This window comes from Pipistrellus kuhlii, unplaced genomic scaffold (genome assembly GCF_014108245.1).
Source record: "Pipistrellus kuhlii isolate mPipKuh1 unplaced genomic scaffold, mPipKuh1.p scaffold_m20_p_3, whole genome shotgun sequence".
In the NCBI taxonomy this organism is placed as follows: Eukaryota; Metazoa; Chordata; class Mammalia; order Chiroptera; family Vespertilionidae; genus Pipistrellus; species Pipistrellus kuhlii.
In genome coordinates, this window is record NW_023425529.1 from 180,601,256 (window position 1) to 180,617,299 (window position 16,044).

At 39.3% G+C, this 16,044-nt stretch overlaps 1 protein-coding gene across 1 annotated transcript in view; it reads right to left on the reverse strand.

The window, feature by feature from the left end:
* Positions 1-769: 769 nt before the first annotated feature.
* The window catches only part of LOC118730060 (cytochrome P450 4V2), a 34,895-nt gene continuing 19,620 nt past the window's right edge, over positions 770-16,044 (reverse strand). The window contains exons 8-11 of the mRNA XM_036457762.2: positions 7,528-7,630; positions 2,660-2,794; positions 2,388-2,567; positions 770-994 (exon numbers count right to left, since the gene is read on the reverse strand). Coding sequence (XP_036313655.1) covers positions 822-994; positions 2,388-2,567; positions 2,660-2,794; positions 7,528-7,630 — 591 coding nt within the window. The 3' untranslated portion in view covers positions 770-821. The remainder of the gene's footprint in view (positions 995-2,387; positions 2,568-2,659; positions 2,795-7,527; positions 7,631-16,044) is intronic.

Here is a 16,044-nt window from a genome sequence, read left to right on the forward strand (position 1 = left end):
AAGGGAGAGAGATAGAGAGCTAGAAACGTCGATGAGAAAGAAACATCAACCAGCTGCCTCTTGCACACCCCCTACCGGGGATGTGCTCTCAACCAATGTACATGCCCTTGATCGGAATAGAACCTGGGACCCTTCAGTCCGCAGACCAACACTCTACCACTGAGCCAAACCGGTTTCGGCTCTCCTTGATAAAATCTAAAAAGGTTCATCATCATAATTACAATATTATCCTAACTGATACCACTGATATAATTATTAAGATCTAACCTCAAGCCTGAGTATTTAATTACCCCTTCAAATTAAATGTATATGTATACATATATATTTGTGTTAAAAAAGAATACCTTAGAATATTATGGAACTTCAATTAACTTATATCCTTTGGGACTGTCAATTGAAATTGAATTGGCCTATGGGTCCCTCTGTTGGGAAATGTATGTTTATTTGGGTATGGACATCAGTAAACTTGCCTTTTATGATCAAGACACTCCCACTCTAAAATCAATTTAGAAACAGAAACAATCTCATTAAAATTATTTATTAAAAGTTTTTTAAAGTCACTGAGTGAGGGAGTAGAGATGTCAATAGAATTAAAATTCAGGGAATTTGTGTCAGTTATCAGCTTGACATGTTTGTTCTGAAGGTGGTGATGAAAATATAAAAACTCTTTCTTTGGTAGACTTGACCCCAAGGAAAGGGGGGATAGGAAAAAATTGGGTGTAGGGATTCAGACTATTAAATTTCTGATCTGCACATTGTAAATGCAAAGTTTCTCTTAAAGAAAGACCTCATTCGGACTAAGGCACAACCCAGTAATACAGTTAGGATGCATCTGCATTTCTCCTCTTCAACTTGATCCAGATGCCATTAGAAGGACGAAGAATCAGATCTCCTGTCAGACCAAGTTCTTCTCTTTTCTGGGTGGATTTGACCCAAAAATGCCTCAGGATGCATGAAAGAATGACCTTTTCTTCCATCATGGCAAACTTTTGACCTTCAAATCAATGTAAATAACATGAATTTATTACAGATCTATCCCAAATGGGAGAAAGAACAGGTTCTATCAGAAGAAGCAAGTGATGCTAGATTTTCACAGTAGGCCCTGGGCGAACCAGTACCACTCAGGATGCTTCCTAATAATAAAGATTCTTGAGTGCCCTTCCCTGCTCCCACCCAGGGCATCTGAACAGCTCTGGGGACAAGGAATCTAACCCACTCAGCACCCAGATGAATCCTGGCTCACTGAAGCATGAGAACCATTGCTCTAGAATGCTCTCCTCCTGGACCTTTCATGTAGTTTACTATACAGTTACCAGGCCTCATTGCACCAATGCCTGCATTTACATAAACAATAAAATGCCAGATATATTAAAACCAAAAGTGTTTCTAATGCATGGTGATGTGCTTTCTTTTTGTTTAAGTACTTCTGCTGGTTCTATGTTGAGCATTTTCTGTTTTGGATTTGAAAAAAGCAATTCTTAAAAGCAATAAAAACAGGTTAAATAAACTAATTATTATAAATCTGCTTTCTACCATATAGATTATATTCTGCTTCAATCCAAAGATCTACATTTTAAAACTCTACCATGAAGCTGGTTATGTTTTATGTTATAGGCTGAATGGTATTCTCCCAAATTCATCTACTGAATTCTTAACCCTCAGTACCTCAGAATGTGACTGCTTTTGGGGATAGGGTCCTTAAAGAGGTGAGTAAAATAAAGTGAGGTCCTGTGGATGGGTCTTAATCCAACCTCACTGGTGTCTTTATAAAAAGAAGAGATCAAGCCCTGACTGGGTGGCTCAGCTGGTTGGTTTGTCATCCCATTCACCAGAAAGTTGTGAGTTTAATTCCATCAGGGCATACACATAGGTTGTGGGTCAGATTCCTGGTTGGGGCATGTATGGGAGGCAACAAATCAATGTTTCTCTCACATCAATGTTTCCCACTCTCACTAAAAATCAATAAAAAACATATCCTTGAGTAGGGTTAATTAGAAACACAAACACACCCACACACACACACACACACACACACACACACGAATAAACTATGTGAAGACACAGGGAGAAGACATCTATCTATAATGAGGAGAGAGGCCTCAGAAGAAACCAGCCCTGCAGACACCTTGATCTTGGACTTCTGGCCTCCAGAACTGTGAGAAAATGAAATGCTGTCATTTAAGCCACCCAGTCTGTGGTGCTTTGTTACAGCAGCCCTAGAAAACTTATATACTTACGACAGTCATAGTAAACTGGAGGGAAAAAAATAAAACAACTTTTTTTTTTTAACAGACTTGGATCTGAGACACTACATCTCAAAGACATTATTGTGAGAAACCCCTTTCCATGTGCACCCAAAAGGTCAAATGATTCTGATGGATACAAACCTATACAGTTTCTGGGTCCAGCAGAGAAGGGCACATATGCGTATGGATGGCGTCCCGTCGTATTCTCGGGAAAGAACCGCTCTGGCTTGAACTCCTCAGGGTTTGGGAAGTATCTTGGGTCTCTATGCAGTGTGTAGAGAACGATGACTATTTGGGAGCCTTTCACAACTTTGTACCCTCCTGTCATGAGGCAGTTGATATGTCATGAGAACAGAGACACACACACAGAGAAAAGTCCACCCTCCCCACTACTTTCATGAAAGAATTCTCACCAACATCACAATCTTCATTAAGTTCACGGGCAATTATAGGCACAGAAGGAAAAATACGAAGGGTCTCCTTAATAACACACTCCAGGTATTTAAGTTTCTTCATGTCTTCTAAGGTAACAGGGCGATCAGAATTCCCTGCTCAAAGGAAATACATGAAATAAAATAAATGAAAGAACTATTTCAGCCTGGTAAATAAGACATCAAAAAGGAATATATATATATAGTGTCCATGATGATGAGGATGACCAAGTGACCGGTCACCACGAGGTGACATTAACTACCTTTTGGTCTCTCCCCATTTCCAGTCCATGAGCAATGGCTGGGTGCGACTGGGGACTGACAAGGAGGCTGAATGGCTGACTTCTAGGTCCCTGCCCTTGGCCTGCATGTCCCAATGGATCAGTGATGGCGAATGGGGGAATCGGAGTGGGTGGTGGGAGGACCGGGCTGGCTGTCAGGTTGTTGGGATCACAAGCTCATTCCTGGTTGCTTGGGGGCTCAGGCCTGTAGGAAAGCAGGTGTCGGTTACTTCATCTTCTGGGCCAGCTGCTGATGGAACATGCAGGGCTACTCACGCTGGAGCAGGTAGGACGCTGGCATACCCTGAAGCTTCCGTCAGCGCCTCAAGCCCCAGAAACAGTGCCAGCTGCGGCAGTGGTGATCCCAAAGGCCTGAGAGACCAGTGGCAGAGGCGGTGTTCAGCCTGGGGACTGGTGAATGGACAGAAGATGGTCCTGATCACAGGAGACTAGGCCTAGGAACCCTACCCAAACAATTTCGTGCACTGGACCTCTAGTATATTATAACATCAGTACACTGAATGTTAAATACCAACAGCTAAAGTAAAATTCTTAATAGTATGGATAATCAAAATAGAGACAATACTGCTAAATAAATAAAATTTTAAAAAGATACAAAAGGTGACATGCTGTATCATTAAATTTGGAGGAAGTAGACAAATCCATAGAGACAGAGTGTAAATAGGTGTTGCAGGCGCTGGAGGAAGAGAACATGGGGAGTGGCTGATTAATGATGCAGGGTTTCTTATTGGCTGTTGAAGAGGGTTAGTATTAGATAGAGGTGACAGGTGCATAGCATTATGAATGCATTAAACTGTAAGTTCAAAACATTTAATTATGAATTCTCAGAGTAGTGTATCTTGTCGTGGGTCAGATTCTTGGACTCTCCCCATAGCCTGGCCCCCAAATGCTCCCCATTCCCACCTCAAGAAGAAAGAAATCCAAATGGCTTCTTGGACCTGCCAACAGGAAAAAACAAACAAACAAACAAAAAAACAGCAGGAAGCAACCAAACATATTGAGAAAGCAAAAAATGAGACAGACCAACTCAATGAAAGAGCCAATCAGAAGATTCTGAAAGTCAACATATAATCAATTCTACCAACCATTGTTTTTCAGAAGAGGTAGGACTTGATGGCCCAAATCCAAAATTTCTAAGGAACAACACTTGCAACCATTCCTATGCCTGTACTGCTTGGGGAGATGAATGGAAAGGCACTGCATTATTTAACCAGAGTTGTAGTGATAGAATTGAAAAGTAATAAATCAGGTCACAGAACAGCTTTTCATTTCAATGAAAACCCTTCCCTAGAAAATAAGTGCACCCAAAGAATTTCATTTGAGTGCAAGCTCTGATGCATTTTCAAAGTCCACTGAAATATCTGGAAAGAATTTGATGAAATATTCAAACCCATGGCAGGATAAAGCCAGCAGGAAGAGGCTGAGAAATAAAAATGTGGTTTATGGACACTCTGATGCAGGTGCAGATAAGGTGGAGAGATCTTCCAAGGTGGTGTTTGCCAAAATCCAATTCATTACTACTTGCCTCCTGATATGGAAGATGAAGAAGGGGAAGGAGAAGAGAAGAAGATGATGATGGAGGGGGAGAGGGAGAGGATTGAAAGCTACCAATGAAGAAGTTGATAAGGATGAAGGAGAAGATGACTAAGGAACACTGATGGACTCCAACCTTCTTTTTAAAAGTTTCCTCCAGTCACAGAGAGCAAGTTACAACCTGGTTTTCTTGTTTTGTTTTGTTTTACTCATAGGCTCAGTCATTGTGCTCTTGAAGTCCTTTCTCTCCCTTACATCCTGGTTCTCAACTTACTTGGGGGAAATATCTTGAGCTGAATACAGTGGGAAAAGAATCTCTAACACTATCTGTTCCAAATTCACCTTTTTTTAATTTTAAAGGTATTTTTATTTTTTCCGTTGATTATTATTTATTTTTCTTTATTGATTAAGGTATTACATATGTGTCCTTATCCCCCCATTGCACCCATATAGCTCCACTCATCCCCTCACCTCCCTGATGTCTATGTCCATTAGTTAGGTATATATATGCATACAAGTCCAAATTCACTTTTGTCCCTTCCTGACTCAACAAACACTTTATGGAATCAATGCCCCTGTGCTCCCTGGGAAAGAAAAACCTTCTGCTTACATTGCTCCGCTGGAGGCTGGAGGCTCATTTCTCGCATCAGTGCACAGAATTCTAGCTTTTCCCCTCCTTTCCTTGTACATTGCACACACAGATTACACTGTGTCTCTGTGAAGGGGGACAGTTAGCATTTACCAACATACACCTGTCTACTTCCTCTTGTATGGAACATTTTTTAAATAACAACAACAACAACAACAACAGGGTTTATAAGGGGTCAAAGAGTAGATATGAGATGTTTGGGTTGGTTAAGTGGGTATTTTGACAGCAAGGCTTCCCCTTTGGTATGTTTAATTGTGATGTTTAATGGACTTCCATGCAGTTTAAGATGATACTTTTAAAATAAAATTCTGTCCTAATAATGACCTGGGCCCTGCCACTCAATGGGAGAAGAGCAGACCTGCAAAATTTTGTTTGTAACCGTCATTCTTTATTGTAATATTGTTCCTGTTTATTTAAATGTTTTTGTTTGTTTCACTGGAAAGAAAAGGTAATACTCAATTATAAACAATAAAATTGTACCAGTTGCTTTGTTATAATGAAACTAAATGTGAACTTTACCCAAATAAAAAAGAAAAGAAAAAAAAGATGAATGAATACTTACATCTCTATATCTAAAGATCAGTTGATCAAAACAAAAATTTTAGAACTAATACTGGGGATAGAAGAGAAGTGAGGCACAATTAGCAAAAAGCATGAGAAGCAGCAGAATAAAAATTCTAGTAAAAATGGTGTCACTATGTGAAATCCCAAAGCACTTGTGACACCAGCATGGGGCTAGAAATTGTAAAAAACACAAACATGGGGACACATTCCCAAAGAACCCGGGTCTCTAGAATACCCAGTTGATCCACCAGAGACAATATGAGAGAAATTCAACGTGAAAAAGAAAAAATTAAATGATGACAGAAACAGAGCCCAGGAGTTTAGATCATCTTCATTCTACAAAACACAGTCTTTCCTCTTGATATGAAAATCCAGTCCTCACACCATCTGGACATGAAATTACTTTTCCAACTTCACCTCTCAATGGCTCTAACAAATGTGCTGATTTCCACCTGTCCTTTAGTGCTTACTATTATCTGTCAACTTTTCTTCTCTGCCATTGTGCACCAGGAGCCTCTCTTCCCAGAATGCCTTCCACCGCCTCCTCTTCTCCTTTATTATTCCTCCCCACTTTGCACTGGGAAAACCCATCAGATACCACTGTATTTGGTTGGCCAACCATCCTTTATCTTTCTTTTCCCAGCTGTGGGAAGCCATATGACATCTGATTAAACAAATAATTAAGTTGACGGCACAATGCACAGTTCCTTTGTGGTAGGCTGATTGTGACTCACAAATATATCAGGTCCTAATCCCTAGAACCTTTAATTATTACTTTTTTGGGGGGGAAAGGTGCTTTTGAACATTTTATGAAGGATCTTAAAATGGAGAGATGATCTTGGATTATCTAGGTGGGCCATGAATGCCATCACAACTGTCATGATAAGAGAGAGCAGAGGGAGATTTGACACACACCCACAGAAGAGAAGGTCATGTGAAGATGGAGACAGAGATTTGAATGATGTGGCCATAAGCCAAGGTATGTTGGCAGTCACCAAAAGGAATGCATTCTCCCCTCAGGCTTCCAAAAAGTGCAGCCCTGCCAACACATTGATTTAACTCAGAGATACTGATCTGGGCCTTCTGGGGTCCAGAACTGTAAGAGAATAAACTTCTATTGTGTTAAGCCACCCAGTTTGCAGTATCTGTGGCCACAGGCAAAGGAGACTAATATAATCCTCCATCCCCCTCTTCCGCTGTCTTCATGCCTCAAAGATAAACGTAAGCCCAGAACAACGATCAAGAAAACAAAATCCATGATGATGAAAATGGCAGAGAGAGAAAAGAGCAAGCCCGGGATTCTCCCAACATCCCTATTGGCATCAGCCTAGGACTCCTTACCTACAGGTTACTGGTTGTGCAAAACAATTAATGTCCCATCAGCTTAACCCACAGCAATCCCATATGGAACAGCTCTCCTGGACCCTGCTAACCAGCTTCACTTCTACTCTAAGCTCTCCTCTAGGCCCTTCCTTCCTCATATCGCCCAAGCATACAACCATGAGTTGATACTTTATACACATGACTGCTTTACCTATGAAGCAAAGAGGTCCTGGGACAGGGATATATATCTGTGTAGACTCAGCATCTAGCCCAGTGCAGTCACATGCCAAGCAATCAGCAAGCGCCCGTAAACAATTGGGTGAGGCTTGGAAAGGACATTAGGGGTTCCATATGGCAGCCTTCCTGCTTATTACAGTGTCTTTAGAACAGGCCTGACTGCACTTTCTTAGTGAGCAAGAATGCCATTTGCTTCAGTGACTTGGGACCTTCGGTGAAAGCTGTGAAGGGGGCATACGTACCAAACACTTCGTCCAGTTCATTGTGCACTTTTTTCTGGACTTCTGGATAGCAACCCAATAGATACACCACCCAGTTTATTCCAGCTGCAGTTGTGTCATGGCCCTACAATGTAAGAAGAAAAAAAAAGAAAGAAAGAAAGAAAGAAAGAAAGAAAGAAAGGAAGGAAGGAAGGAAGGAAGGAAGGAAGGAAGGAAGGAAGGAAGGAAGGAAGGAAGAAAGAAAGAAAGAAAGAAAGAAAGAAAGAAAGAAAGAAAGAAAGAAAGAAAGAAAGAAAGAAACCAGCTTAGAAAGCAGAGTTCTATTGAGAAGGTTAGGGATGCTAGCTCTATTTTGAATTGTCTCTGGATTTGACAACTATGACATGACTCCAGACAGAAGAAGTTAATTTCATACAGTATTTTACCTAGGTGGGGAACAAACCAATGAAACAATTCCTTCAAAGGGGACGCCTCTGGTACAGAGATATTTCAATAGGACAGAGTCACATACTTGGTGAGAGTATGGGCTGGGCTGGGCTATCAGGAGGCCTTCCAAGGGAACTCCATGGGCTGAACTGTTTTTGAGGGGGAAAAAGTATGTCTTTCCTGAGCCAAGTGGCCAGATCTGCACTTCTCCTCTGTCCCCAATTTGTACAGTTGGCTTTATCTGGACACCAGGGAGCACATGGGTGGTTGTGAGTAGCAGTCACCACATCAAGAAGTTGGTGAATAGCCCCAATAGACCTTGCTGAGTTTGAGGCAAAATCTCCAACATTTTGCAGAAATGAACTCAATTATTCTTCACAAGAAAGCCCAAGGGAGCCCAGCTGACGTGGATCAGTGCTTGAGCTTCGACCTATGAACCAGGAGGTCATGGTTCCATTCCTGGTCACAATGCATGCTCTGGTTGTGGGCTCAATCCATAGTAGGGGCATGCAGGAGGCATCCAATCAGTGATTCTCTCTCATCATTGATGATTCTGTCTCTCCCTCTCCCTTCAATAAAAATATATTTCTCTGAAATCAATAAAAATATCTGTATTTTAAAACTCTCCATGAGATGCTTGATTCATATTTTAGAGATGACAAACTGAGCCCCAAAAGATGCTAAATGACTTTCCCAGGCCCAATAGCTTCATAGGAGTTGGAGGCAAGAATAGGGCTTGGAGTTTCTGATGACAAAGTAGAATCCACACGCTTCAACTCTGGGAGTGTTGTGGATGCGGGGTGAGGAGACTCCAGCTCCAATGCTGAGGGTGACACCTAGACAACCTTATTCTCTGTTCGTTCAGTGTCTTTAGGCATCAGCCCCTCATTTCCTGTCCTCACCTCACCAGGACACTCCACATGCAAAATGGTAAGTTCTTCAGAGAAAACAAACAAACAAACAAACAGGTATTTGAAAAATAAAAAATACTATTATAACTCTTACTGGTCCATTTACCCTAATTAACACAAGTGACGGTTGTAATATGTCATCTCCTGGGCAGAAGTCTCTGAAGCACTTGTTTTAGGTCTTCACTTGAATTCTTGAGGAATTTTCTGAAATTTTAAAAAATATCTTTAGAAGTCTCTGATGTTGGTATGATTGTTATTTTCACACACTTGCAATTTCTTTACAGAAATGACTTTGAATTCCAGACAAAAGCTGGCCTATGTTACTCAGTTGTTTAGCAAAGTCATAGAGGAAGTGCTCTTGCTAAACAATTTTAAGAGTTTCTTCTGAATTTGAAAATGAACACAAAGCACAGAGCCAAGTGTATTGGCGGAACTGCGCAGGGCAAGAATCTGCCAGACCAGGAGCATAAAGGGCCTGGCATAGACATAGCAGCAAGGAGCAGATTGTTCCATCTCAGAGGGAAGGAGGGGGTGGATGTGTGAGTAGGTGATAAGAGATCAACCAAAGAACTTGTATGCATATGTGCATAACCCTTGGACACAGACAATAGGGTGGTGAAGGCTGGGGTGGGGGGCAGGAGCAGGCTCTGATGTCATTGGAGGAAAGTGGGGGACATGTGTAATACTTTGAACAATAAAGATTTTAAAAATAAGTAAAATGAAACATAAAAGTAAAAAAATAAAATAAAAGGCCTGGCAGCAACAGCCTGCATCCTCTTTGGAGGAGGTCACAATACTATAGTTGTACATGCTATGCCCACTGTTTCATGGGAAGAAGAGAAAAATGAGAATTCAAAGAATGTTAGAGCAGTAAGAAAGATTGTTAGTGTGGTTGTTCTTTTGGAAGTGAAAGGTTACAATTTATCTCTCAGTTTGTTTATATGGTGTATTATATTTATTGATTTGTGAAGATTGTACCATCAGCTTACACCATACACAAAAATAAACTCAAAATGGATAAAGGATATAAACATAAAATGAGAAACCATCAAAATCTTAGAAGAAGTCATAGGCAGCAAAATAGAAGACATTAGTTGTAGCAATATATTTTAACAATACAGCTCCTAGGGTAATGAAAACTAAGGAGAAATAAAATGAGACTACAACAAATTAAAAAGCTTCTGCACAGCAAAAGAAACTATCAACAGAACAATAAGAAAGCCCACTGCATGGGAGAACACAATTGACAGTGTTTTCTCTGATAAGGGTTTATTTATTTATTTATTTATTTTTTAATATATTTTATTGATTTTTATACAGAGAGAAAGGGAGAGAGATAGAGAATTAGAAACATCGATGAGAGAGAGTCATCCATCAGCTGCCTCTTGCACACCCCCTACTGGGATATGCCCGCAACCAAGGTACATGCCCTTGACCGGAATCGAACCCGGGACCCTTCAGTCCCCAAGCCGATGCTCTATCCATTGAGCCAAACCGGTCCCGGCTCTGATAAGGGTTTAATCTCCAACATTTTCAGGGAACTCATACAACTTAACAAAAGGAAGATAAACAACCCAATCAAAAAATGGGCAAATGACCTAAATAGAAACTTTTCAAAAAAGGACATTCAGAAAACCAAGAGACATATGAAAACATGCTCAAAGTCACTAATCATCTGAGTGATTCAAATCAAAACAACAATGAATTACCATCTCACACCTGTCAGAATGACTATCATCAACAAATCAATAAACAACAAGTGTTGGAGAGGATATGAAGAAAAAGGAACCCTCCTTCACTGCTGGTGGGAATTCAGACTGGTGCAGCCTCTGTGGAAGACAGTATGGCATTTCCTCAAAATATTAAAAATGGAACTGCCCCTTGACTCAGTAATCCCATTTCTAGGAATATATCTCAAGAAACTAGGAATACCAATCATAAAGGATATATGCACCCCTATGTTCAAAGCAGCACAATTCACCATAGCTAAGATTTGGAAACAGTCTAAATGCCCATCAGCAGATGAGTGGACTAGAAAACTATGGTACATCTATACAATGGAATACTACACTGCTGTAAAAAAGAAGGAATTTGTATCATTTGCAACAGCATGGTTGGAATTGGAGAGCATTATGCTAAGTGAAATAAGTCAGTCAGTGAAAGAAAAATACCACAAGAACTCACTCATTTATGGATAATAAAGAACATTATAAACTGATGAACAAAAATAGAGAAGCATCAAACAGACTGTCAAACTATAGTGGAAAAGCTAGAGAGAGTTTGGAGAAGGAAGGTAAGAGATCAACCGATGGACTTGTATGCATACATATAAGCATAACCAATGGATGCAAGACACTGTGAGGTGGGTGAGGGCATGTGCCGGTGGGGAGGGGAGGCTGGGAAGGTCAATGGGGAATAAAAAAGGAGACCCATGTACTACTATTTGTAATACTTTAAACAATAAAAAAAATCCCTATAAATTGATTATTTCTTTAAGTTAAAAATAAATTGAGAACAGATCATCTCTTGTACCAAGGATCCCAACCTATTTTAAAAGTTGGCTACAAATAATACTTGCTATTTCGTGTTATTTCTAATTCTACTATTAAATGCTTACACATGCCTAAGTATTAGTACGAGCTCTTTCTTTATCCTTAGCATGTTTAACTCTCAAGATTAAAACAGAAACCTTATCTTGTTATGTAACAGGAACTGTAATTCATTTAATGAGGATACCTGAGACGAACATGACAACCCAAAATACCTCAAACATGAAGGTGTCCACTTCTTCTCGAATGGCCTCATGGCTTAGCTTGTTCCCTTCATCATCCACCACATTTAAGAGCAGGTCGAGAAAAGCCTTGCGTTTTCTCTTGGAGGGGGTCTTGCCCTTGTCATCATTTGTACGTTCTTCTTCTCTCTTTATTTCATTGGTCCGTTCATGGATGACCTGTATGATTTAAATGATCACATGCTTTTGTGTGGAATTTGATGTGGCCTAATGGTCCATTTTCCTGTGAAAACATACCAGCTTCTTTAACTGATTTTTTGCTAACCCTTTCCAATTCTGTCTCACTCAACAGGAACTTAGGTTTTTGTGAACATACAGTAAAGCTTTCTGTGAGTTTTTTTGGCCATAATATAATACATAATTTCCAAGGACTATTTTGCAGCCTTTCCAACATGGGAATAGAGCAGTAGTCTACTGAATAGGGCCCCAGCGAGTTGAAAGAGCCCATGAGAAAAAGCTGGGGTGGTGGAGAGAACACAATCATTATATGATAGACTAATTATAGATCACTCTACTTACGTGTTGTATTGGAGAAAATAATTACCCTGTATGCTTTCTGCTCTTCTGCCTGGAATGCTTTCCACTCCTTCTCTTGCCTCAGAGCCAGCATGACTAGCTTCCTCTTTAGTTTGAGATTTCCACTGCCCATAGTCACACTGTCAGGGTCACTGCTACCCAAGTCCATAGCACTCACTCTCTTCCTAAGCCTGCTTTACCTTTTTTTTGCATGTCACTTACTACCTGGCATTGTATTTGTTATTTAGTGACTTTATCCTCCAATTGCAATGTAGCAGCAAATTTGTCTTTATTCATTTATTTATTTCCAACCTTTAGAGCACTGCTTGGCATTTTAGAAATGTCCATCAGGTATGTGTTGAGTAAGTAAAAGAATGGAAGCCCCTGAGCTTAATTTGGTTACACATTTCAACTTTCTCCTTTCAGGCAATCATCCAAACCTGCTTCTGCTTTGAATGACCAGATCCCAAGTTCATAGAGCAAGCACCATGACCTCTCTTTGAATTTTGGTGGAACCACTGGTGCCTGGCACTCAGATTGGATATTATCCATCCAATCTGGAATTCATTCATTATTGATACTGATATTAATGCATGAAAATTGAAGACAAGTGTAATTATACCTATAAAATACAAACTGTTCATCTTTCACTTCCTGTCAGGCAATTATGCTATACTCCACTGAGGGCAGCTCACTCCAACATCTCATTCATCAAACATCTAGGGACTCTACCACTTAATCTGTTGGTAGAGGCAGAACCTCATTGTTAGGAAGCAATGCCATCATGTTTAAAACTGAAGTTTACAGCAAAGGGTAAATATAATTACTTTGGCACTTTTATTTGTACATATAACTTATAACGCATGTTTTCAATCAAAGTTTGTATTTTCATAAACATATGTATAACACAAAGACAGACTATATCCAGAACATTACTATTTTTTATCATTAAAATTAGATAGTAATATCTAGTTAATTTTTATCTTTTCTGGTTTAAGATACTGCCATAAATGCCTTTTGTCTTTGAAAAAAATTGCTTAACCCAAACACTTTCCCGGAGATTCTTATACCACAGATCCCTGTGTCTTTATTCTTTTAGCATAGCAGCCAGTTAATAAACTACCATAGCTCATATCACATTTTGTAATTATTTGTTTATAGACAACCTCCCCAGTAGACTAACCTCCCCCATGAGGGAACATTAATGACTGGCTGTGTTAAGAAACATAGCAGTCATGCACTTATAAAATTTCTAGAAAGTGATAGTGGGAGGGGTTGCACAACATTGTTAATGCTCCCAATGCCACTGACTGGTACACTTAAAATGGCTACTATAATAAATTTTACGTTATATATGTTTGTTCACAATAAAAAAAAATGAGGACTTACATTGTTGGTAAAATTATGTAAGATCTTTAGGTTCCTTTTGTGGTCCCATGCTTCTTTAAACAAAGGTACAAAACGTCATGCCAGAGCCAAAAGGTCCTAATTCTTCGATTTATCAAATCACTCATCCTATAAACAGGATGCAAATGTATTAGCTGATATATCAAAATGTGCATTGCTTGAGTACCTATTTGGTGCCTGGTCTCAATGAGGGTAACATGTGGCACCCATGATAATTCCTCTTAGCAGCTTCTAAGAGCTCCATGCTTTATGCTCAACAATGAAGGCATGGGTTATTACACATCCACGGAAGCTTAAGAATTAAATGGGTCCTTTAGAGGAAGGAAGAAGCCATTACAAAACGTCCTTACTAGATGGCCATCTGGTCTCTCCTTCTAGATAGATATTTCTCCAGAGGAGTTCTGGACCTCCCCGAGCTGCCTGTAGCTCTTATGCCACAGGGTGGAATGAGATCTGCCTGTTTGATGTCCACACATTTGCTTGATCACTCCTGTCCTCTTCTCTAGGAAAGTGCCCTCTGTCACATCCCTGTCCCAAGTCCCTCCCTCAACATTCCCTGTGATGGAACAGGAAGACTAGACATGATCCCCTCCTTTGAGAGCAGCTTCCAGGCCAAATCTGCAGAGTGGCCTTTCCTGGTCACTCAATCTGTGGGTCCTATTGCTGTTTTCTTTTTGAATATCAACTTTAATTTTTCTTTTTAAGCAATTATTATAGTTTATAAGTTCATACTTATTTGTTTTAAAGCTTGTCTCCCTGTTATTCTGTTCTGTAGACCACTATAAAACTAGTCAGTATCTTGTGTAATGAATGGCAGGTTATATATGCTAAAATGTGATAAAATGAAATGGGCAGTGGACTTAAAGACAGAATTTCTCAAATCAAACCCTGGCCCTGAATTTTAATAGTAGAATAATATCAGCAATTTTTCAAAGCAAATATGACTATTTCAATTAAAAAATAATACACATTCAGTGCAGAAAATATGAGAAGAGAGAATAACAACTCAAAAAACAAGAGAGAGGAGCACATAACACAAAACAATAATCATAGCTAACATTCTGGAATAATCTTTGTAAGTATTTTTAATGAATGATTTTTTACACCTAGTGATTATGATGCTAAAAATATTGTTTTTATCTTCATTTTATCACTAATTTCTCAATATATCATAATGTAGTCAATGTCTTTCTCAATATATCATTAAAAATCAATGTAATTTCTCAATATATTATTAAAAATATTATGTAAAATTATACCATAGCCTGAGTGTAGCCATAATTTATACAACAAATCACCTACTGTTAAAATACATGCTTCAATGATTAGGTTGATTTTTACTGCAATATTTCATTGTGAAACAATGAAAAAGATACAACACAGATGAAAATTATTAGCATATTTTTAAAACTTTGAATTAATAACCATTTAAAAAATAATTAGAAGGGCTTTGTTTACCTATAAACTGCAAGCGACATACTCAGAATCAGCATTATTCTGAGCATCAATATTCTTGCCCATAGCTGGTTTCTGCAAAATATGGGTGAGAAGCAACCAGTTCAATTCATGCACATGCCTTGTATTTAATTTCCAGTGGCAAACACTTAGAAAATAAGATAAATTCTTACAGGTTTTAGAATTGTTCCTTCCCGTTCACTATTGCACATTTTTTTTCTCCTATCTTATTACTGTTCCTTCTTCCCTCTGACCTTCCTGGCAAGTTGGCTCTGCTCAAGCCCTAGCAGTGGGCACTGCTTCTTCTCAGGAGGCCCAGTTTAGTGAAGGACCACCCCAAAGAAGCCCAATATACTGTCTAACCCCTCATTTGCCTTCCCAGTGAAGTGTTATTTTCTATTTGGGCCCTTTTCTGCGTACACCGTAGCTCTAGAAACAAATCAATGAGACTTCCACAGATGATATCTAAGGCACAAAGTGTGATGTAAAAAAGCAGTTAAATTTTTCTCCGTCAACATGTTTTTCAAGCTTTTTAACCAATATGTTGGCTTGTTCATTCATGACATCTAAGAACTCTTCCAGAATGTTAAAATGGAAAGTGGGTGTTAACATTTTTCTCCTGGAGCGCCATTTGTTTCCAGTACTAGAAATGCAAGACATGGTTACAAAGAGAGAGAAAAGCAACATCCAAAACAAATAAGCATAATCAGACAACAAATTCTCCTTAATCCACAGATGCCCAAATGTTTTGGTCAAAATGTTAAGGGGAGATTTCATATACAGTTACAGAATGGCACATTTTTAGATGTCCTTTTATAGTACTAATATTTAAAAGAACACTCATCAAAACTGAAAACTTTAAGAAGGTTTCTAGATTTCTAAGTCCTGAGTTTCCAAAACTTAGGAATTTCCCCCCTTTTTCCAACCTCAGCCTCTGAAGATCAAGGAGCTCCCTGAGTCTACTTTGATCCAACATCTCAAAGTCTGCCAAAGTCCCATGGAAGTCCTGCTTTCTCTTCTCAGTCATGGGGT